The sequence below is a fragment of the Hippopotamus amphibius genome, chromosome 11 (genome assembly GCF_030028045.1).
Source record: "Hippopotamus amphibius kiboko isolate mHipAmp2 chromosome 11, mHipAmp2.hap2, whole genome shotgun sequence".
NCBI lineage: Eukaryota > Metazoa > Chordata > Mammalia > Artiodactyla > Hippopotamidae > Hippopotamus > Hippopotamus amphibius.
Window position 1 is genome coordinate 81,050,452 of NC_080196.1, and position 21,682 is coordinate 81,072,133.

General features: G+C 47.9%; 1 protein-coding gene across 1 annotated transcript in view; it reads right to left on the minus strand.

Annotated features, from left to right (window-relative positions):
- Nucleotides 1–11,325: 11,325 nt before the first annotated feature.
- The window catches only part of L3MBTL4 (L3MBTL histone methyl-lysine binding protein 4), a 246,039-nt gene continuing 235,682 nt past the window's right edge, over nucleotides 11,326–21,682 (minus strand). Inside the window, exons 14-16 of the mRNA XM_057698207.1 lie at nucleotides 21,016–21,185; nucleotides 13,951–14,013; nucleotides 11,326–12,176 (exon numbers count right to left, since the gene is read on the minus strand). Of these exons, the coding sequence (XP_057554190.1) occupies nucleotides 11,997–12,176; nucleotides 13,951–14,013; nucleotides 21,016–21,185 (413 nt within the window). The 3' untranslated portion in view covers nucleotides 11,326–11,996. The remainder of the gene's footprint in view (nucleotides 12,177–13,950; nucleotides 14,014–21,015; nucleotides 21,186–21,682) is intronic.

A 21,682-nucleotide genomic window follows, 5' to 3' on the forward strand; every position in this document is an offset into this window, starting at 1 on the left:
TTTCCGCCGCAGCCTGCATCTCTCCCAGCCAAGGGGAAGTACAATTACCCTAGAGAGTGGACCCGGAAGGGAGAGAGAGACATTAACAGAAACATTCCTAATTTCCTGATGAGAAAAGCAAAACAAAATGATTCCAAAAGAGGCTTTTACTTTAATCAATAAAATAGATAAACCACAAACTGACCCAACAAAGAAAATGGGAGAAAACATAAAATTACAAATTAGGAAATATTTCAGGAGACCACTTTACTCAAGGCTAGGTTGACCCCTCTGAAAACCTAAAGGAAAAATAAAATTTTCTAGGAAAATATTTGTTACCAAAGTTCACACCACAAGAGAATCATAACTAGGGTGACCAGACTTAGCAAATAGAAAGATAGGACCGCCAGTTAAATTTGAATTTCAGATAAATAAAATTTGTTTAGGAGGTCCCATACTTATCCTAAAAAATCATTAGTTTTTTTTTTTCTGAAATTCAAATTTAACTGAATGTCCTGCATTTTATCTGGTTGCTCAACTTAAACAGATAAACTACTATGGAGAAATATAAGGAACTTGTCAAAGGCCAAAAAAGCATCAAGATAAGATGTTTTCAGGTGAATGATATGAATTGAATTCAAAGGATAATTTAAACTCTATTTAAATGATTCCAAAGCATTAAAAAAAGAGTAAAAGCTCCTAAATTATTTTTATAAAGTTGTAACACACTGAAAGCAAACCTGACAATGATAGTTTAAAAAACCCCAAAAAACAAAACAGTGGGCAGGTGTTATGAATATCCATGATAAAATTTCAATAAACTTGTGATAAAATCTCAAAGTAAACTGTGATAATAAAAAACGCAGGGGAATGATATTTTTCTTTAAAGTTGACAGACTTTTAAAGAAAAAGGTAACTGAAAAAAATTATTGGAAGTGATTTTACCAAGTTTTTAAAAATTTTTCCTCAATCTTAACATGCCTATATATTATGTGTATAATTCTTAGCTATACATCATTATAATAATAGATCATTATATATAGATGATTATTATAAAAATAGATGTTACTTTCTGGAATCATCTCAAACTTGTTTTGAAAGTCCTGGTCAATGCAATCAGATAAGAGAAAAATATGAGGCATCAATATTTCAACTGAGGATACAAAATTATTACTATTTTCAGACAACGTAGTTGTTTACATAGAAAACACAAAAGAATCAATTGGGGGAACACATGATAATTAACAACAGATGAGAATTAACAACAGATGATAATTCAGCTAGGTAGACTGGCTTCAAAATTAATATCCACATTCAGTAGCATTTCAATAAACAAGCAGTATTTAGCAATAAAATATAATGAGGCAAACTATCTCATGAGTGTAAAAAAAAAGAACACCTAGGTATTGATATAAACTTAATAAGAAATGTGTAAGACCTATATAAATATTTTAAAAACTGTAATACTTTCTTGAAGCACATAAAAATATAATTGAATAAATAAAAAGACCTATCGCATTCTTATTACTGTAAACACATCAGTTTAAATTAATCTCTAAATCCAACGTAATCCTCATCAAAACAACAACAGTAACTTTTATAACTTGGCAACCTATTATTAAAGTTATCTGGAAACATAAACTTGTGGAAACGATATAGATTCCCGTATCTGCAACAAGAGGTTTGGGGAAGAAGCTGTTAATTATGCTTATCCCCAGACAGTAGACGTGAGGGGTAAGGAGTTGATCCAGAATTTCAGTTTTTATTTCATAACCATCTATACTGTTGAACCTTTCAGTATGTGCACGTTACTTATATGATTAACATGGTAGTTATTTTAAAAGAATATTTCCCATGATGTGAAGTCGTGATGCCAACCCCTGCAGCTCATGAGCATCACAGGAGGAGCTTTAACACAACGCCAAGGCTCAGACCTCACCTCCGGATTTGGATTCAGCTGGCCTGGGGTGGGGTCCAGGCATCCGTAGTTTTAAAAAAGCTCGCAGTGACTCTCTCTGTGCAGCCATGGCGGAGGTCGCTGCTGTAGCTCCCATGGTGGTGCTGTGCCAACTGTGGTCACAACCCATGGGTCATGAGATGGTCATGAGACCAAGTTGATGGGTTGGGACTAGCAATTTAAAAAAACTACAATTGACAGAAACGTGTGTGAGTGTGCACGCGCGTGTGTACACTGGGCTGTCATCTAAAGCATCTCTTTTTCTATGGGATGAAATCTAAAAAAATTCAGAAAGCCACTGTCCCATGTGACTCAAACATTTCAGACCTTCTAAAACACTTTATGAGAGTTGGTGTGAACTAGTAAAGGCTTTCCACAGTCTAAAAATTATAATTCTGACTTTTGTTCATTTATTCAGTCATTCAATCATTCATTGATTACAGCTCAAAGATCAAAAATGCCATATGTAATTACTGGTGTTTATGTGATGAGCAGAGTGTCTGACAAGCAGATGCTCAAAAAATGTGTAATGAAAGCAAGGATGAGTGATTAAATTAATTATTAGGTAATGCTTTGCCTCATCTTCCCAAGAGTTATTTTTATAAACTAGTTTCTCTTCTCCTTCCTACCACATGCTCCTAAATAATTACTCTGGTTAGAAGAAACCAAAAACATTTGGATGGACATCCCAAGTTCAATGTGAAGGCCAAGGCAGAACTTCCTTCTTTGCTGACAGACTCATCCGAGTGAGGATGGTGCTTGATTTGCATTGGGCCACACTTATCACACTGTTTGTGGTCACATCAATGTTATCACAATCCTGGCTTGGGTCCATTGGCAGGACAGAGATACTCATGAAAGATAAAACCAGAATTTGGCTGAAGTGGGTTAGCTTTATTCAAAGCAAGTCATATCTTCAGAAAAACGGTCCAATTCTCTATTCAAACAACTTCACATAACTGAGAAATGTATTATGTGACCACTGTCTCAACCCCAAGAAAAGTGCTGCAGGAAATACAAGAAGGCATCAGAGTTGCTTAAACCACGTGATACGAAATCTACGTGAGAAAGAAATTCAGATTGGGCAGAAACCAAATGAAATGGGCCAAATAGAAAAGTCTGCAAACCACACAGCTAGACGCATGGGAGGGGAGCTATAGGAAACACAATGGAAGTGCTCAGATAACATCCTCAAGCCTGAAAACTGGACTCTAATTTGCCTAAAGCCTCTTCATTAGGTGCTTGTTTTGTGTAACAGTTTACAAACCATTAGCAAAATGACCGTCCCCGGGAATTCTCCCCCAGGATGGCAGGCCTCCCGTGCTCATTCCGGGGTGCAGCTCATGGCTGCATGACCTAATGGCTTTCTGGGCCGTTTCTACCTAGTGCCCCGCAGGTCACACTGTTTTGAGAGTTGGCGGGGACAGGGTGACTAGATCTATGGCAGCATTAACGTTTAGCAGAAACAGGCCATAGGTCAGACAACAGCCAGCTTCTCAAGGACTCTCCTGAGAAAACGAAGGGAAGGCTTCCTAATGCAGCAACAGCTGGAAGGTACGTAGGGACGAAGGTTAGACAAAAGCAGAATTAGTAGTAGAGGCGAAACTTGAACATTTCTAAGTTAATTGAAGAAAACAGACTAAAAGTAGGGAGATTTAATCCAAAAAAGAGAACACTAAGGGGTGATTTCAATAGCATCTTCAAAAATATATGAAAGATGATTTTATAGGGACTAGAGAACTAGCTCTTTTACATCTTAAGCTGAAGTTTGAATAATCAAAGATAAATCTGAAAAAGTACAACTTTATTTCTACTTTACTTAACATCTCTCAAATGCCTCTTCTATACCATCTGGTTGTTAAATACTAAGTCCTATTGGCCAGGTGTGTGTAAGGCTCTGGGCGAGCGCTGAGACGGGTGGAGAATTTCACAGGACACTGTCTTTCTTTCCAAGGGTTCCTGAATGAGGCCGTGAAGCAGATTAGATGATTGCTTTACAGGGAGTTTTGGAAATGGGATACTGAAGGAGAGTGTAATCACGTGACCCCACTGTTCCATCATGTTCCATTCATCTATTACTTTAGTTTCAGATCCTCACGGGAGTCGTGAAAGAGATGAAGTCGCTTCTGAGGATGGGTGTATGTGATGAGTTATTGTCTTTAGAGAAATGGAAAACGGGGGCTAAACAGATTTGTGGAAACAAGTACTTGTTACCAGTTTAATACCAGTAACAAATGGAGTACGCAACTTTGAGCCTGAGGTTTTAAAATCAGTGAGTTCTTTATTTCTTTATTGTTTCCTTTATTGTATTTCCACTGTCTGCACAGGATGTAGATGGAATTGTGGAATAAGTTTCTGTGTCCCAAGTCAGCTGAGAGTGCTCACAAGTTCCAAAGGACTTTTCGAGTGTCAGAAGCTACCCAGACAGGGAAAAAATCGGTCTTTCTCTCAAAAGTTCATGATCCCAACTCAGATCTTAACACACTGTTAGACTTTTCAGGTTAAGAGAATTTGCCTAGAATGAACTAAATATCGCTTTTCCTAAACTTGTGCATCCTTTAAGGCTAATCAGTTCTCAAATTAACATGCATCCAAATGATTTAATTTGAAAAATGAGGGCACTGAAAACAGTTGTGACACAGGACCTACTCTGGGAATGCTGTGTTGACTCACATAAAAGGTCAAGCCCTTATTAGGCCCATTTCATCAAGATGTTATCCTTTTTAGTTCAGCATTTGCACTTGACAATCACATTATTAACCTTTAGCTTCCCTCTGGGAGGGAATTAAGTATTAGTTGGATAATTTTGGGGTGGGGGGGGAGAGGTGGCAGGACTACCGAGCATAGCAATGTGCAAACATGCTCACGTTTAAAATTCTTCTGTATGCATAATAAATATTAGAACACCACGGAGCTAAAATTAATGAGGCTGTATTTAACGCATGGCCATATTTAAAATTACCTGCCTGATGACAATTTTACTTAATCACATTACAAGTATCTCTGATTGCCTCTTGTTAATTGCTGCTTAGAATCTGGAGGGCAAAAGGTCCAGAAATTTCCAGGTAACAGATTATTTAACTGCTAACATCAAACGGGCACTCAAAATAATATCCCCACCCTTGACCCAGCCAATCAGCAATGTATGTGGGCAGTACCTCTGGTAGAAGATTGTTCTAGGTCCTGTGGGAAGATATGAGGCAGAGCAAGAAGAAAGGCCTAGAAAGAATAGCAGCAACACTTGGGTCTGTGCAGGTGTGTCGCGTGAATCCCACGTGGACCTGAGCACCAGGGGGTTCTACCAGCAGTGGCACCTGATTGTATTCCTTGAGATCTGTGGACCAGCAAGGTCATATTTCCAGTACGGGAGAGCCTAGACTTTTCTCCCTTTCTTCCATTCTAGTCATATATTTTTTTTAACAGACAATAAACTGCATATATTTAGAGTGTACAATTTGGTATCCCAATCTCCCAATCCTCCTAGTCATATTTTTATGTTCATGATTTATCATCTGTTTCCACCCACTTGAATTTAAGCTCCACAAAAGATTTTTACTTATTTGTCTGCAGATATACTCCTGGTGCTCAAAACCCCTGGCATGTCATGGGCTCTCAGTAAACAGGTGTTGAATGAATGAATGTAATAAGTTACACAATGATAAGGACAGATAAGGGCCTCTGCTCAGGTGCATTTGTTGAGTCATGTGAAGAAAATTTCCAGATCAACATAGATATGTGTCTGGGATATTTTCCTTCTACTCTTCAACTTAACTTTCATAGGTTTGGGGCTAAATCTCTCTGAAAACCCAGGAAGGCCAATCTCAAGTTTCAAACTGATAGGGCTTGTGAAAAACAAATCTATTCTTTATTTTTTCTTTGCCACTTTATTTATTTATTTATTTAGTTGTGCTAGGTCTTACTTGTGGCAGGAAAGCTCCTTAGTTGTGGCTCTTGGGCTCCTTAGTTGCAACATGCAAACTCTTAGTTGTGGCATGCATGTGGGATCTAGTTCCCTGACCAGGGATTGAACCTGGACCCCCTGCATTGGGAGCACAGAGTCTTATCCACTGCACCACCAGGGAAGTCCCCAAAACAAATCTTTTTTTAAAAAATAAATGTATTTATTTATTTATTTATTTATTGGTTGCCTTGGGTCTTCGTTACTGCACAGGCTTTCTCTAGTTGTGGAGAGCAGGGGCTACTCTTCGTTGCGATGTGCGGGCTTCTCACTGCAATGGCTTTTTTATCTTGTGGCGGAGCACAGGCTCTAGGTGTGCAGGCTTCAGTAGTTGCAGCACATGGGCTCAATTGTTGTGGCTTGTGGGCTCTAGAGCACAGGCTCAGTAGTTGTGGCACATGGGCTTAGTTGCTCCGTAGCATGTAGGATCTTCCTGGACCAGGGCTTAAACCCATGTCCCCTATGTTGGCAGGCAGATTCTTAACCTCTGCACCACCAGGGAAGCCCAACAAATCTATTCTTAAGAAAAGAGATGAAAAAGGAAAAAAAAAAAAGTAAGCTGACCATTCTGGAGGAAAATTTTGCAAATTGGCTGAAAAATGAAGGAAAAACATTAAATCACTAACACCAAGTAACCTGTCTGAATGAACTTCCTTTAATAAACTAAGTTTTGACTGGCTTGACTCTTTTTTGGAGAGGTCAGGCCAAATGAAATTCGAATTGCTTCTTCTTGGAAAAAACAAACCAAACCAAACCTCAGCTGCCTTCTGAAGCACAGGGTTCATGCAGATCTGAAGCACAAATCATCGGTCGATTTATTGAGAAACACCTGCACTGGTGGAAACACTGCCACTCACACCCGACCCTTCTCACAACAAGCTGGTGAAGCAGCTCATGAATCTTTGCGAACCAATAGCTGTAAGCACATTTTCTGTTTCTCTATTTTTTTTTAAATGAAACTTTTAAAATTAACCAGTAGTTCTTGATAATTTTTTTCCTACCAAAAGACCTTTGAGGCCCCAGAATTTTACAGTAAAATACTGGCTCCTGTATTTCCAAACAGTCCCCGTGCATATTTAATGCAATTGCTATCAGTTTCAGCTCAAGGATTGTGAAAAAGCCATTGTGGGAACATTCTGGATTTAACCTGGGATGTCTCACCACTTTGTGTATATCATGAATCGATTTGCCTTGATGCCTGGATTCCATAATCAAAGGGAACACAATCTGATTTCAAAATGGGGAAATGGATGGGTGTTGCCTTGTAGGCAAAACTGCACAAAACAACTCAGTCTGATTCCCATGAAACAGAACCATTTGGAGAAAAACTCTCAATGTTTTAAACTCAGTCTCATTTCTCCAACCTTTGGCTTTTCATTTCCTTTTTAATGATGATTCTGACTGGTTTTTTTTTTTTTTTTTTTTTAGCCCATATCCCTTTTCCCTGAATTTCCTCCATCTCTGTGTCCCTCCTATGCCCACCATCAGCAGACAGTGACCTGGATACCACAGCTTTGCCCCTAAAGGTTCTGAGGCCCGAAGGGAGGGACGGTGCGTGCTGTCGACGTGCCCATAGCCCTCTGGGGTCTTCACTCAGGAACTGGGTCTTCACCGCTGCCTTTAAGGACTTCCCCGTGCATCCCAGTCTCAGCCCAGGCATCCAGGCATCCCACGGGGGCAGCGGAGCTGTGTTTTATTATCACTAGATTCAATATCCATCATCTGCCTGAAGAGATATATGGTGCAAAGACATGCAAGCAGAAAATCTCACTGAGAAATCAAGTTGTGGTCGCCAGTTCACCAAATGGCTCACCCATGGTTACTTGTTTAACTCTTGAATTATATTTGACCAGTTTTCACTCTGTCCTCCCAGCAGCATTTTAAGGAGTTGGCCCGTGCCAGCTCCCTGCTGCAGCCAGAAACTGAAGGGCAGAGAAAGATGGAGACAGAGCGTAACAAGGATATATTTTTGAAGAAAGATTTCTTGTGAATATATTATTCATTAATATATTTATTCATAGGAAGAATATATTTATAAGGGTTCTGAATATTCAAAAATCTATTAACAAATAGATTCTTCATGAATATATTTATAAAGGAGAATACATTTTAAGAAGAATTTATTTATAAGAAAATATATTCATGAAGAATATATTCTTGAATATTAAGAATGTATTCAGAGGAACACTTCATATTCAAGAATATATTTTTATGCCCAGGGAATTGGAAAGAAAAACTGAATATTCTTTAAAATGATGTATTCTTTAAAATGATGTGGAGCAAAATGTAATGCGATCAAAACTCAGTATTTCAAAAGGAAGGAGTGAATGTGGCAACTTGGTCATTTGCTGGGTGGTTAAGAAACGCTTCCACATCAGGCACCTGGTTAGACACAGGGCTCAGGTTTCCACCGGGCCTGACTCCAAAGCCCAAATACTTTCCCCTTTATTTCCCTGCCTCCAACCCTCACCCAACAGATGGAGATTACGTAGACAAAGGTGACTCAACCAAGAAATCCCAGGGATGTCTGAGAGTCAGTGGTCGGCCAGGGGGAGATGTCACAGCCCAGAGCCTTGTGCTAACAAGGAGTCAATTTCCTGCATTGTCACTCTTGCGATCTGTTTAGGACATGGGTTATACAAGGTTAGCATCTACTCACAGAGGGAGAAAAGAGGGGTTCCAGCTGATTAAGGATAGATTTTTCTTAGAGTGTCTGTAGGTTGTTGAAAGTGACAGAAATTTATTTTTGCAAAATTACCTGAAATTATAGGCATTTACAGACAATGGTCTCAGAAGTGTTAGCTCCCTTAGGATTCTTGCTAATGATCTAATTTCCAGCATCATGATGTGTTGTATGAATGGTCCTTTGGGGGAACTCTTTCTAATTCCTAGAAGTTCATATTTCTTGATGCCCCGATGGCCTTTTTTTTTTTGCTTTGTCTCTGACTCACTCATCTTCCGGGTGGGACTCAGGAAAAGAAAAGGGGAGTAAGGGCTGAGGCTGGTACCCCGGGGCTGAGGCTGGTACCAGTGGCTGAGGCTGGTACCCAGGGGCTGAGGCTGGTACCCAGGGGTGGTGGAGGCCTTTACACCATCTGGGCATTTCTGGATGCTGCCTGACTCCTGAGGGTGGGGGTCCTCCTGGCAGAGCTAAGGAGATCAATTTCTAATGATCGAATCCTTTCTGGAGAGCATGGGCACCAGGGAGCGAACTGGCTGCAGGGGGTTCTGGGCGTGGTAGACTTGAGTCCAGGACAATCAAGCCCCCTCAGGAGCTTCCCAGGGTCTGCCCCACATGCTCCTGGGCCCCTAACATGCAGCCACACCAAGAAGAGTGGGCCCCTTGGGGTCAGGCTTGATGCAAATTTGAGTACGTATGTGGGAGATTCCTGCAGGTTTGTGAAAAAACGAATGGCTGCTGCTGTTACTTTCCTGACACCTACTTCATGGCTACTGCTGGTGTCAGGCACCTTACACGTGTGTGGTCTTGGTTACACTCACCCATGCACACATCCACAAAATCAAATGTAATAAACCCTCGGGGTAAGCACTATTTTCTCATCTTATGGAGAAGTTATGACTATTGAGGAAGTCACAGAGCTGGAATCTAGATTTGATTGGCTTGCTTCATTCACGGATGCAACGCATGACTTGCTGTGTGCCAATGCAGTGCCCAACACCGTGCCAGGTGCCAGGGGGACATGGAGAGGAAGAGGCCACGGTCTTGGTCCTCACGGACCCAGGACTAGTGGGGAGAGACAAGCAAGAAAGAGCAATAAAGACGGAGGAGCACAGGATGGGAGGTAGGGCTGCTGCGGGAACCTGGGGGCGGAGGAGGTGAGAAAGACTCCAAGGACACGGGAGGGGAGGTGGGAGGGACACCCCAGCAGAGGGGTCAGCAGATGCAAAGCGGGAGCCCAAGAGAAGGGTGAGTGTGGAGGAGAGGAGGGGCTCCGGCTCTGCCTAGCCCAGACGTTTGGCGGGGGAGGAGGGAGGGAGGGAGAACAGAGCCATGCTTGAGGGGAAGGGGGGAGGTGTGTGGGAACCCAGTGCTGGGCTGCCGACGGCACACCTGTCTGCCCACGTCCACACCCACGGATGCTGTGCTGGCAAAAGAATTACCGCCCGGAAGTTGACAAAGAGTCAGACCAGTCTTGTCTCCTGCCTCAGGCGGCTGCCTTAAGGATGGTACTGCTCCCTCACATAGGTGGGGCCATTTGAATGCCAAGGTCCAGGCACTTGGGTGACAGAGTGGGAATGTCCTTACCCTCCTGGGTCAAGCTCTGTCTGATCATACCGTCTTCTAGGGACACAGCAGTTCAACCCTAATCTGGCTTGGAATTATCTGTCCTGTTGTAGATCCTCCTGTGGAAATGACGTGTATTAAATATACAAACCACAAACCTCATGTCTTCCATGGACATGCGCCTACGTTAAATGAGCCATTTTGAGGTTCTTTTTAATTAAAAAAAAACACCTCAGACTTAAACACTCAGATCATTAACACCTAAGTTTATTTCCCTGAGGAAACATATCCCAAAGTGTTCGGAAGCAGCGGGCTTCTCTGCGGGCCCAGGGTGCGGGGCCGCCACCGCTGCTCCTTCCCGGCTGGGAAGGCAACCTCCAGCTTTGTAACATGTTCATGAAGGTAGTGAGGTGGCGGGTCGTATTTTAACTGTTTATTATCATTTAAAATGTATTAAATTTTTAACATAGCAGAAGCAGGAGTTTTAATCATACACGGCAGTCTGAAAAAAAAAAAAAACCCAAACCCAAACAACAAATAAAATGTCACAGAAACAAAAATGCACATCAACCCATAATATATTAAAATTCCATTTAGGTAAGGTGAGAACCTACAGAATAGAATGTAAGCACACTTCTTAGAGAATAATTTTTTTTTCATTCAGTGACTTGAAGTTTGATAAACTCTCCAAGCAACTTTCCTAAACCATAAGATTCTTAACTGAAGCAGATGGGTACTGTAGGTCTGATCCTATTTTATCTATTTCTTTTCTCTCCTGCCCCTAAAAAAAAATAATAAAAAAAAAACCCACCCTCTCTCCCCCTCAAAAAAGCCAACCAAAATGATGGAGCTCTCATTCCACAGTGCATTTGTGGCTTTTAGGGTCGGTGTAAGAAAAGAGGTGCTTGTCTTTCATAATGGTGAGGCTGACTCCGTGTAACTTCAGCCTCAGATGTAGTCACGTACACAAAACAAAGGGTGATAACAATTAAAAGTTGTTTAAACAAATAACAGATCCCCAGCTCCCTGCTTTAGACATCTTCCCTTTAATGATGAGTCTCTGTAAAGATGTACCCAGGGCCCCAGTGTAATGCACGCAGACCGCCCGCGGGACAAGGCAGCTCCCCAGAGGTGCCCCCAGAGTGGAAGCTGTGAGGACATGGGGCGGGGGGTCTGTGTCAGGACGCGGGTCCCTGCGGTCCCAGGCAGCAAGGGTGCTGCAGGTGGAGGGTCCTGCGAAGTGCCCGGCTGGCTGTTCTCACGCGACCCCTGGAGACCCTGGCAGCACAACTGAGAAATGGTTGCTGGAACACAAAGGAGAATTAATGGGTCATGAAAACATGTGCTTATTACTAACTAACTTTTTTTAAAAAGATTCACACTTTCCTGAGTAAAATACACAACTCTCACATGAAGTCTTTTTAAAGCACCAGACCTCTCTCTCTTAGACTCACTGCACCCAGAGGGAAAATCGCAGCCAAGCTCAGATGCTGTTCTGGACAAAACACAACAATGTGTGTGTGAAGACGGTTTTCCTGATATTCTACCACTGGAGAGCTGCATCCTTGCAAGTAGGAAGTGACCTCCTCGATGGTGAGGGAGAAGGATAAAGGTGGCATGCGGGCTTCTTTGGTCTGGTCGCTGCAGCACGTCAGAGCCGTGATGAGGGCGGTCAGGAGCCTGCGCGGGCCTCTGTGTAGCTGGCGCTGCACAAGCCATCAAACCCTCCAAACGTAAGACCTGCAGCCACTTTACAAGGTCCAGATCAAACCTGGACATGACCATGGGGACACCAAAATCAAGTTCACGTGGCCAGTGCTCCTGCTCAGAGAACAAGACACGGTGGCCGCGGCCCATCAGGTGCGGAGTTTGCTCGTGACTCCCTGGCCCGAGACGGCACCTTCCCCGGTGAGCTCCTGGGAGCTCCTGAACATGAGGATGGAGTTATAAATCTTCAGGGCTGGACCCAGCTTGATCTTCATCACCTGGACGATGTCCGTCTGTGTCAGGAGCAGGAAGGCTTTGCCATCTATCTGCTGTAAGTCAATAAATCAACACAATAAACATATCCTGCTGGTAAAGTCTGGCTGCCCACCCCCCCAGGGGCCCCTGGGGGCTGAGCTGTGTGACGGGGACGTGATGCCCTCCCAGAGCTTGGGGACCATTGAGCACACGGCATCTTAGCCTGACCACCATCTACTCTGTTTTCCCCAGAACGCTGAAGCTAAGTTAAAGTGTTCATTCTCTTAAATGTGAATTCACTGTACAAGAACTGTCCCTAGGCTAAATTTGTACTGTTACATTTTTAAAAATCTGGACTGAATTTGTATCAAGGGCCTTAACAATACCAAGTGAATCTCCAGGAATGTTTCGCAAGAGAACGATGAGTAGTGGGGACTTTATTTATAACAGTGCAACACTGCAAACAGCCAGGCACTTCAGAAACAGCAGGAGGAAATAAATTACAGTGTCACCTAGGATGGGGGACCAGACAGTCACCAAAATTCATGTCTCAATGAAATATTTAATGATTTGGGAAAATTTTCATGGATTGTTAAGCAACGAAACATGATCCGATGATACAGAAAGATTTGTTTTAATTTGTAAAATTAAATGTGCATGATCTCTCTAAACACACACGAGAGTTAAAATATTGAAGTCTTTATACCAAGTGTGAAGGGAAGTTATCTTCCGCCAGTGGTTTGGTTTGGTTTTTGTTTTCTCTGTTTCACCTTCCTGTATTTAAAATGATTTCTATGACAATGTATTATAAGCAGAAGTACATTCAAAATGAATGATTTATTAACTTTTAAAGCATACTGTCGTCTGAAATGTCATGGCCTTCCTGAGGTCACGTGATGGCGAGTGACCACCGTGCAAGCTGTTTTTCCAGTTTCTAGATGCCCCACGGTGGTCTCAGAGTTCAAGTCCCAGGGACTGTGGCCTGTCCCCCACCCAGGCTGCCTGTTTGCACAGAAGGGCTCAGGAGTCCTGATTCCAGAACCACGAGGACAGAAGGAAGTTCACTAGGGTGACACCTTTCCATGACCCCAGCCCTGTGGTTCTAACTCTTTTAGTTAACAATACAAACCCCGGTGTCAGTGTCTCCCTGAGGAAGGAGGGATCCCTGGGGACCCCGGGTGGTGTGTTAAGAGTTTTAAAAGCTTCCACGTCTGATATATTGCCTGATGAAGAACTGTCCCTCTAGAGAGTGGAACAGCCTTCCCATGGGTAATGAGCACGTTCCCACAGCGGAGGAGAGCTCCCCCTATGGCCACACCCCAACCTTCAGAACTTCAGGCAAGACTCGCAGGCCAAATGGTCAGTAGTCCAAAGAGCGAAGCAATGATGGTGATGGTGGGAACAGTCAGCATTTATGGAGCTTCACTAATTAATCCCCTCTCTGTGCTGATGCCGCCAGCAACCCCGGAGGCAGATGAGGAAACCTACAACTTCAAGGATCCTGTGGTTTCTCTATGTTACCCTGAGCCGGGGCAGGGCGGGGACACACAGGACGGTCCTACTTCCACTTTGGAGCAGACAAGGCCCCCTCCGTCCTGGGTGCAGGCCTGTGGCTGGTCCTCCCTGCTCCAATGTAGCTGCATTCACAGTGCAGGGGCTTGGTGACACCCCAGGTATTAGCTGAGTCCACAGGCTCTTGGGACAAAACACAGCCTTGCTGGGCCCCATCCTGCCTGGACCTCTTTCTCTCGCCTCCCCAAACTGCCCTTATTTACACTTCAGTAAATGGAAACAAAGCTCTTCTGGGTCTAGATGTAGAGAAATATATGTAATTTTTCCATTTCCTACCTCTTTCTTGAAGCACTTGGCATGCTCCTCGCAGCCCAGCAGAGACCGTACAAACTCAGCCACCTACAGCGTGAGATGAAAGCCTGATTCAAAACATGCACCGAAAATAATACCTTGGGTTGTAGTCATTCAACATTTCAGTAGAATACACTTCAAATCCCTCAAATGCTTGGAATTTTAACAGTAACTCTCAAGCCACATTACCATTCACCAGCTCAGAAATGAGACCAGCTCCTACCATCTTTTCTGAGCTCTTATTTCCAGGCTGACCTACGTAGGCTTACAGTCACCACGATGCCAGTGACAGCCTCCATCTGTGTGGAGCCATGGCCTTCTGGAACCTTCCATCATCTGACCCTCCTGTCTGGCCTGTGGGGTTGGGGAGGGCAGGGAGGCAGTGGCCTCTGCACAGCAGTGATGACAAGGACAGTCAGAAGGTGAGGGCCTGCCCACCTGCCTTTACAGACCCAGGGAGGTCCTATCTCCTGCACCCGCACCTCCAGGGACTCCCCAGGGCCTGGCCAACATGGGGACGCGGGAACTCCCTTCCGAGGGAATTCGCACAAAATGATGAGGAAGCTGAAGCCCAAAGAGGATTAATAGCATCCTCAAGGCCACACGTGGCCAGTAAGTGCCCCAGGGCAGCCCTTCTCCACCCTGGACACGCACTGGAACCATCTGGAGAGCTTTAAACGCGATCTCAGGCCCAGCTCATGCTGCAGAGATGCCAAATCAGTCAAGAGGGATCCGGCCGAGGGCTAGGCACCGATCAGGTTCCCGGGTTGATTCTAATGCGCTATCGGGGCCAAGGACCACCCCCCACGAGGCAAGAGGAGGCCTGGGAGGCGACCTGGGCGCCGCTGGGGGGCAGGCTGCAGCCGCTCCTCCGCGGGGAGCTCTGAGTGCTGGATGCTCTGCAGGGGCAGAGTTGGAGGCAGGAGGTGCTGAAGCTGAAACCCTGAAGTGTGGGGCCAGAGGAGGCAGAGCCGGGTGCAGGCACAGAGCGCTCCAGGGCAGCTTTCCTGCCCCCGCGAGACTCCTACGCTGGGTCTGAGCCCCTTTGTTGTGGGGCCCACCCTGCGAACTGCAGGATGTTTAGCGACATCCCTGGCCTCCACCTGCTAAGTGCCAGCAGCATCCTGTACACACACAATTGTGACAATGGAAAACGAGTCCAGGTGTTGCCGACACCACTTGGTAAGAGCCACGGCGCTGAGGAGGGCTCTTCTGGGCCGGCTCTGTCACAGGAGCGGGGGCTGCAGGTCATAGCAGGAAAATTAAACCTAGGAAAGTGGGTCTAGGAATTAGCTAAAGTCACACTCAGGGCAGTTTGTACCTCAATCCCTGGCTCCCCTGGGGAAGCTGCGGCAGCACCAGGGCCCCTGGACATCCCCCCACCCCTGCTCCAGGGACAGGGACGCACTCCAGAAGCAGTCTCTTGTAAACATATGCTCCAGGAACGTCTATTCTCAAGATAGGGCTGAGTGTTGCTTTGATGTTTTTCAGAGGTTAAAATGCCCTTTTCTGGGCAAACAAATACAGATTAAAAAAGGATCACATTCCCTCTTCTGAGTATTGTGAGCCAAGGAATCGCTGTCCATGGCAGAGGCAGACTGGATTTTTAAATGGGGATAAATGATGTTCTAAACCAAAGAGTAACCAGCCGCACTGCTGGGCAGGTGTCCTGTCCCCCCGCGGCACAGCCCCACAGTCTCCCTCGCTGGCCCCCCACCCCCGCACGGTCCTTACTGTCTTCCTTGGACAGTTTTACCACGTGTCTGAAATTCTCTGTCTTTCTGGAAAGAGATTCTGCGTCTATTCAATCTGCCTTTTCCAGAGTAAAGAACAAGTTCCATGAAATCTACCGAGGCAGACTTTTCTGGCCAGAATTTAAAATATCCAAAGGCCTGGATCATTATTTGGTATCATTATTCAATACCGCTAGTCAGGATTTCTTCCCCTGAGAATAAATTTTATTTTGAGCTTCAGTAGAAAGCCCATTTGCTGCAGATTTTCTCAGTGTAATGCGGTGAACCTCACTACACCACAGAACAGTATCAGAAAGGTTCTCTTTCACTCTCCCCTTCAGCATGTGTTTCCTTCTTCACGTTGTGGTCCATCTGGAGAACTGTTCACATGGGGCCATGTCCACAAAGGAGGAAGCTGCTGTCCTGTCCTTTGCCTCCACCCAGGACAGCCATGTGGATGCAGCTGCTTTCCCAAGGTGATGGCGGCCCTGCTGGAGCCCAGGGAGGCCGACCTTGGCCTTGGCGGGGCAGCACACCTGGTTCCCCGAGTTCTCGGGAGCACAGCATCCCACAGCAAACACCCTGGTTTTGTTCTGGAAGGACACTGAGTAAGTTAGTTCCAGGGATGACACAGCAGTTTGGAGAGACTAAGAAATGACACTGCAGGCTCTGAGCTGAGCGCTTTATTCTACCCAACTTCCTTCCGGGGTGACCTCCTCTTCCCGGCATCCTTGTGCAGCCCAGTGGGCCTCCTTCCTTCAGTGGGGCTGCTGTTCCCTTACATCTCTCCTGATGCCTGTGCTCCCATCTCGCCGAGCCAGCACCGTGTGCCTGACTCTCGTGGCTTCAGGTCCACTGGGGACCATGTTTCCAGCCCGGGTCTCATTTCTTAACAGTGGAATTTGTTAGTTGCCCTTTTTCAGGGCTGGATTGTATAAGGCTGCTACGCTTAGGTAGCAGTTCTGTATCCTGAATTTTTCAAAACACATCCTCCTGGGTAAAGATTGCTTTGAAAGTGACTGCCATCTTTTAGAGCTGATGGACATTCAGGGAGCCCTTGCATGAAGCCAGGGCGATCTATACGTGCTTCTTTAAAAGGCATTTTTGAATGTAAGAAATACTCAGGGCACTAAGCATCCCTGAGTGGCACCTGTGTCTGTGATGTGCATGCGTGCTGCATCTGGCCCAAGTGTGTCCAGGGACACCTCAATTCATTCACACACGCGCCCATTTGTCACACACCTGCTCTGGCAAGACACTTGCTACAAAGATGTAAAAAGATATAAAAAAGAATTTAGTCCCTACTCTTAAAGGCTTGTACTCTTCGATAGAACATTTCCACCACCAGGGTAAGAAAGACACCCCCCCAGGGACCACAGCTGGAGTGTGTGCACAGCTACACTTTCCTAATGGAGGTTTCACACCACAATAACCTCTACTACAATGACGTACTTTCATCTGGTCTTGTCTCTCCTTTTAGAACCACTAAAGTGACTTCACGGCCTGCCTGTGCTTTGAAAGAAACTGCTCCAGCAGACACAGCCACAGAAACAGCAAAGGAGTTAAAAGCCAGCCCTTGCCTCCGGGCAACGTGACAAAGGACTGGGCAGGTAACACGACTCGGAGCAGAGGTCTCCTCCCGGCCAGGACAGCGGACAAGAGGGACTGGCCTTGTGCTGCATCTCCTGCCAGAGACACCCACCCGCCGTAAACCTCCCTGGATGGAACTTAGCACAAGGACCCATGAGTCATTTTCCACATGCCCTGTCCCCAGCTGCTGAGGTCCTGCTCCGATCTCTGCCCAACGGGACCAAAGCACAAAGGAACAGCTCCCCGCTCCCCCCAGCCCCACCTGAGCTGCGTTCTCAGGTCCTCACTACCTCGCTCGCCACTCTCAATGCAGCGTCCAGAACAGACACAGTGGCCCCCCCTGGCTGGTACTCACTGAGATGCCCTCTCGGGAGCCCCCTTATTTTCAGCGATACAAACAGAACCATCACAATGCCCGCACTTTGACCCGTCAAAGATTCTTCTTGAGGAGCAGTGCCCGGAAATGTGCTACAGAATGTGCAAATACAGAGAGAAATTTAAGATGTGGTCCTTGTCCTCAAGGGCATCTAGTTAGGGAGCCATCAAGATGAAGGAACATCAACCTTAGGGAATAATGCAAGACTGTTTTCTCTGGGATGTGTCCCTAGGGCAGCCATGGTCACAGAAGCCTCTCCGATGGCTGCTTTGTTTTTAATCTAGAAAATGTCTAAGGTCACTCCCGGCAGTAAAAGGCTGGAATCCTGTGTGTACCCATCACAGAGAACTCAGAACTATGACTGCAGCTTCCTGACCATCCTCCGTGGCATCTTCGGTTCCCCCCAACCCCTCGTGAGAATCTTCCTTCTGAGACCCGCCCCATCCTAACGAGACTTGGCGCTGGACCAGCTACTTCCCTTTAATCACCCTCTAAACGTCACTTGGTTCAGTGTCAGACTTGAAACTTGTCAGATCAGAGGCCCCCACTCCCGGATTTCCTATTCACTCCCTAATATTCTTAAACAGTGATTCCTGCGCCTTTGGGATGGTGCTCCCCCTGAACCCCCTAGAAGTTAATAAAAGCTGTGGCCCTCCTTTTAGGGGAAAAACATATATTGTGCACAATTTTCCCCAGTCCTCTGAAGCCCAATCCCACAGACCCAGCTGGGACCCTGTGACCTGGGACACTCACTTCCGGCCTCCGCCTGACACTCTTCTTCCTCGGCCTCCCCCACTTGTCGCCCCTCCCCCAGCTGAGGACCCACCGGCCTCCATCCCTGGCCGCGCTCTCTGGGGATCGTGCCTGGTGAGGCCCCGTCTGCTGTGACCTGCGGGGACTCTCACTCAGAAGGTCCCACAATCAATTCACCATCTTATCCCTCTGCCCCCAAACTGGATCCTGTCCCCAGAGTTCCATTTTTTGACGGCACCACTACTCTCCGTTTCTTTCCGATGAAGTGTGCCGGCCTTGTGGCTCACACATCATTATCCTAATTAAGTACCAAACAGCGTATTGCTGAGGCTATAAATGGAACCACACTGGCTCATTTCACCTCTTCGTCCTGTGTCTCATCTGTTTCCTGTGCCGTGGCTTCGTCTGCTGAGCCCGGGTGGCTCTGGACAGCGGCGCCCAGCGCGGCCCCTTCTCACTTGCCACCCTCCTTGCCGGCCTTTGCCATTTTCATCTCCCTGAAGCAAAAGCTGCACAACATGACTTTCTGCCTCAGGACCTAAGACGCTGGCACTGCCTGACCAGCACGCTTGCCCGGCGCCCGGCCCCAGGCCTGGCCCATCCTCCCCGTGGGCCACCTTCCCCAAGCCCCGGGGGCAGCAGGCTTGCGGGGGTGAGACGTCGGCTCAGGATGTGGCTCTGACTGTGCGGCCCTAAGAGGTTCCTCAGTCTCCGGCGCCTCCACTTCCCTGTCTGTTAAATGGGCAGAATAAGCACGTGTACCTCAGCGTCATTATATTGCCACTGCTCAGGCTCACCATTAATGCCAGCGAGGGACACGCGCATCTCTCACCCTTGCACGTGTCACACTCACCCCTACATCTGGTTCCCTCCCCGCAGGGCGTCCCTTCTTTTCTTTGCTTGGACACATCCCACTTTTGTTTCAAAATCCAGCTCAGGTGCCTTTGCCATTCAACATTCACTCCACAAACACTCCCTGGGTGATCTACTCAGCGCCAGGCGCAGTGAGAGGCTCTCGGGATGCAGGCCCAGTGGTGAGTAAGGTCTCCACGCTCGGGGTTCAGGGTCCGTCGAGGGAGTGTCCGAGGTGCAGTCACAGAGACTCGCAGAGGAAGCGGGGAGCGGAGGGCACGGGTGTGGCCTGGGGGCTCCCGCGGGGGGAGAGCCTGCGCCGGGCGGGGTGGGGCCGCGACCACGCGCGGAGGACACACCCCGCGGGACTGGGGAGGCGCGGGGTCGGCGCCCAGGGGCGGGGGTGGGCAGACAGCCAGGCCGGTCCTACGGGCTCGTCCGGGGACGGACGCTGTGCAGGCAGAGCTCGCCCCGCTGCGCCCATTCCCTGGATGTCTCAGCAGGACAGTGACACACCGGGGGCCAGGAGCACAGGGACGAGAGAGGGAAGACAGGCCTCTGTCACCTGACTTAAAAGGCGCAGAACCTCAGGGGAACGGCTTGAAGGTCAGGAGAGGAAGACTGCCCTTGAGCCCTGGGTTGCCATTTCAGGGGCAGAGCCGGCAGTGGTTTGGTGACAGACAGCAGGTTTTAGCTCAGTCGGCTTTGCTAACTGGTAAAAGTTCGCAGATGGGCGGAGGTGGACCCGAAACACTCTCTAGGGAGCAGGGTCACATTCAATCCCCCCCCCCAAACACCCCGCCAGTGCCTGGCACGTCCTGTCACCGCTCTGTCCTGGGGGCCCCACAGGGCCTCGGAAGGAGAGGGCCCAGGTGGGCAGGCAGGGTAGGCTGGGCCCCACGCAGGGTGCCCGGCAGGGGAGCCCACCAAGCACACGCCGTGAGCTGCCTGGGAGGAGGGGGCAGCGGGCCCCCCAGACCTCTGACCTCTGCGTGGCCTTCGCCTCTCTCCCTGTCCAGCCCTGGAAAGGACGCCTCTGAGCCAGACGGAGTCCAGGTGACCGCAGGACAGACTCAGTAAACACGTGACTAGTTTAACTCCAGCTCCGCTCTACCTTGTCCTCAGAGTGACCCAGGCTTTTCTTTCATTCAAAAACAATTAATTAGGGCCTGATGAGTGAAAACAATACCTTCATCAAAAGGAATGTCAGTCAAACAGTGTGTTGCTTTAAGTATGAAGCATTTCCACAGCATCACAGGAAGTGCCAGCACTTACCTAATCCTTATCCAAAACCAACACTGTCAGGCACGTTTATATTAAAATTGAATCCGTTTTCCCCTCTGTCTGGCATCCTGTGCAACGCTGTGATCTAATTTACTCATAAACCTGAGGTTGACCTGATTACCTGAGGCTGCGGTGGGACACAAGGTAGCACAGAGCTGCCTGGGAGTGAGAGCAGGGGACCCCGCGCTCTGGGGGCACCAGGCAGAGGAAACCCCCGGGGCACAGAGTGTGGGGGTGGGTGCCGGGACTCAAGCCTGCGGGGGGTGGGGCAGCTGGTGGAGCCAGTGCTGGGAGCAGGCTGGGGGTGGGGGGTGGGGCAGGGCCCAACCAAGGGGCTTCCAGCACTTCCTCAGCGTCTGCCTGCTTCTCCCTTTAAGTGTGGATCTGGGATTCGGCACGTGGACTCGGCACCTAAGAGCCACCCTGGCAGCAGGTCCCCCCCGGCCCCAAGCGGCCACTCACCTCATCCACGGTCCACCGGGCCACCTCTCCAGCCTGCACGTTGGCCACGCCGGGCAGCAGCTTGCGGTGCTGCTCGCGGCCCAGGGGAAGGTCCCGGAAAGGCTGGGCCGACGAGGACGACATGAAGACCGACTGGTGCAGGGCCTGCTGCGTCCGCGCCGCCGCGTGCTCTGCAAGAGAGGCAGGCAGGTGAGGGGGCAGCATCCGGGCAGCATCCTGGTGGCCTCTCACCACCCGCCGAGGGCCCGAGTCAGACCCAGCGGAACCCTGGACAGACCCTGCATCACTGCCCAGGGGGCCCTCCCCAGCACAGTGACACCGCTGCTCTATTTCAAAACCACGGTCGTAAGAAACAGGCATTATGAAGCCCCGAGACTGTGGCCACTTGTTAAGCAGGATCGAATAATCTCTGTGACCCGCTGAGCCAATGAGGAGGTGGCCTGTCACTGCACTGGCCTCTCTCTCCCTGAGTCCGGAGGCAGAGCAGGCACAGAGCCCCGCTGGACGCGGCTCTAAGCGGACGGGCACGCCGGCCACCAGGGATGTGCCCGCACACGAAGCCCGGGTCCCTCCTGGAAGCCTTTGCCTATGTCACCATGGGCCTGGGTCCACATCTGGCTTCGAGGGTCCCCTGGGGGACATCGAATGTGGAATGCAGCTCAGGATC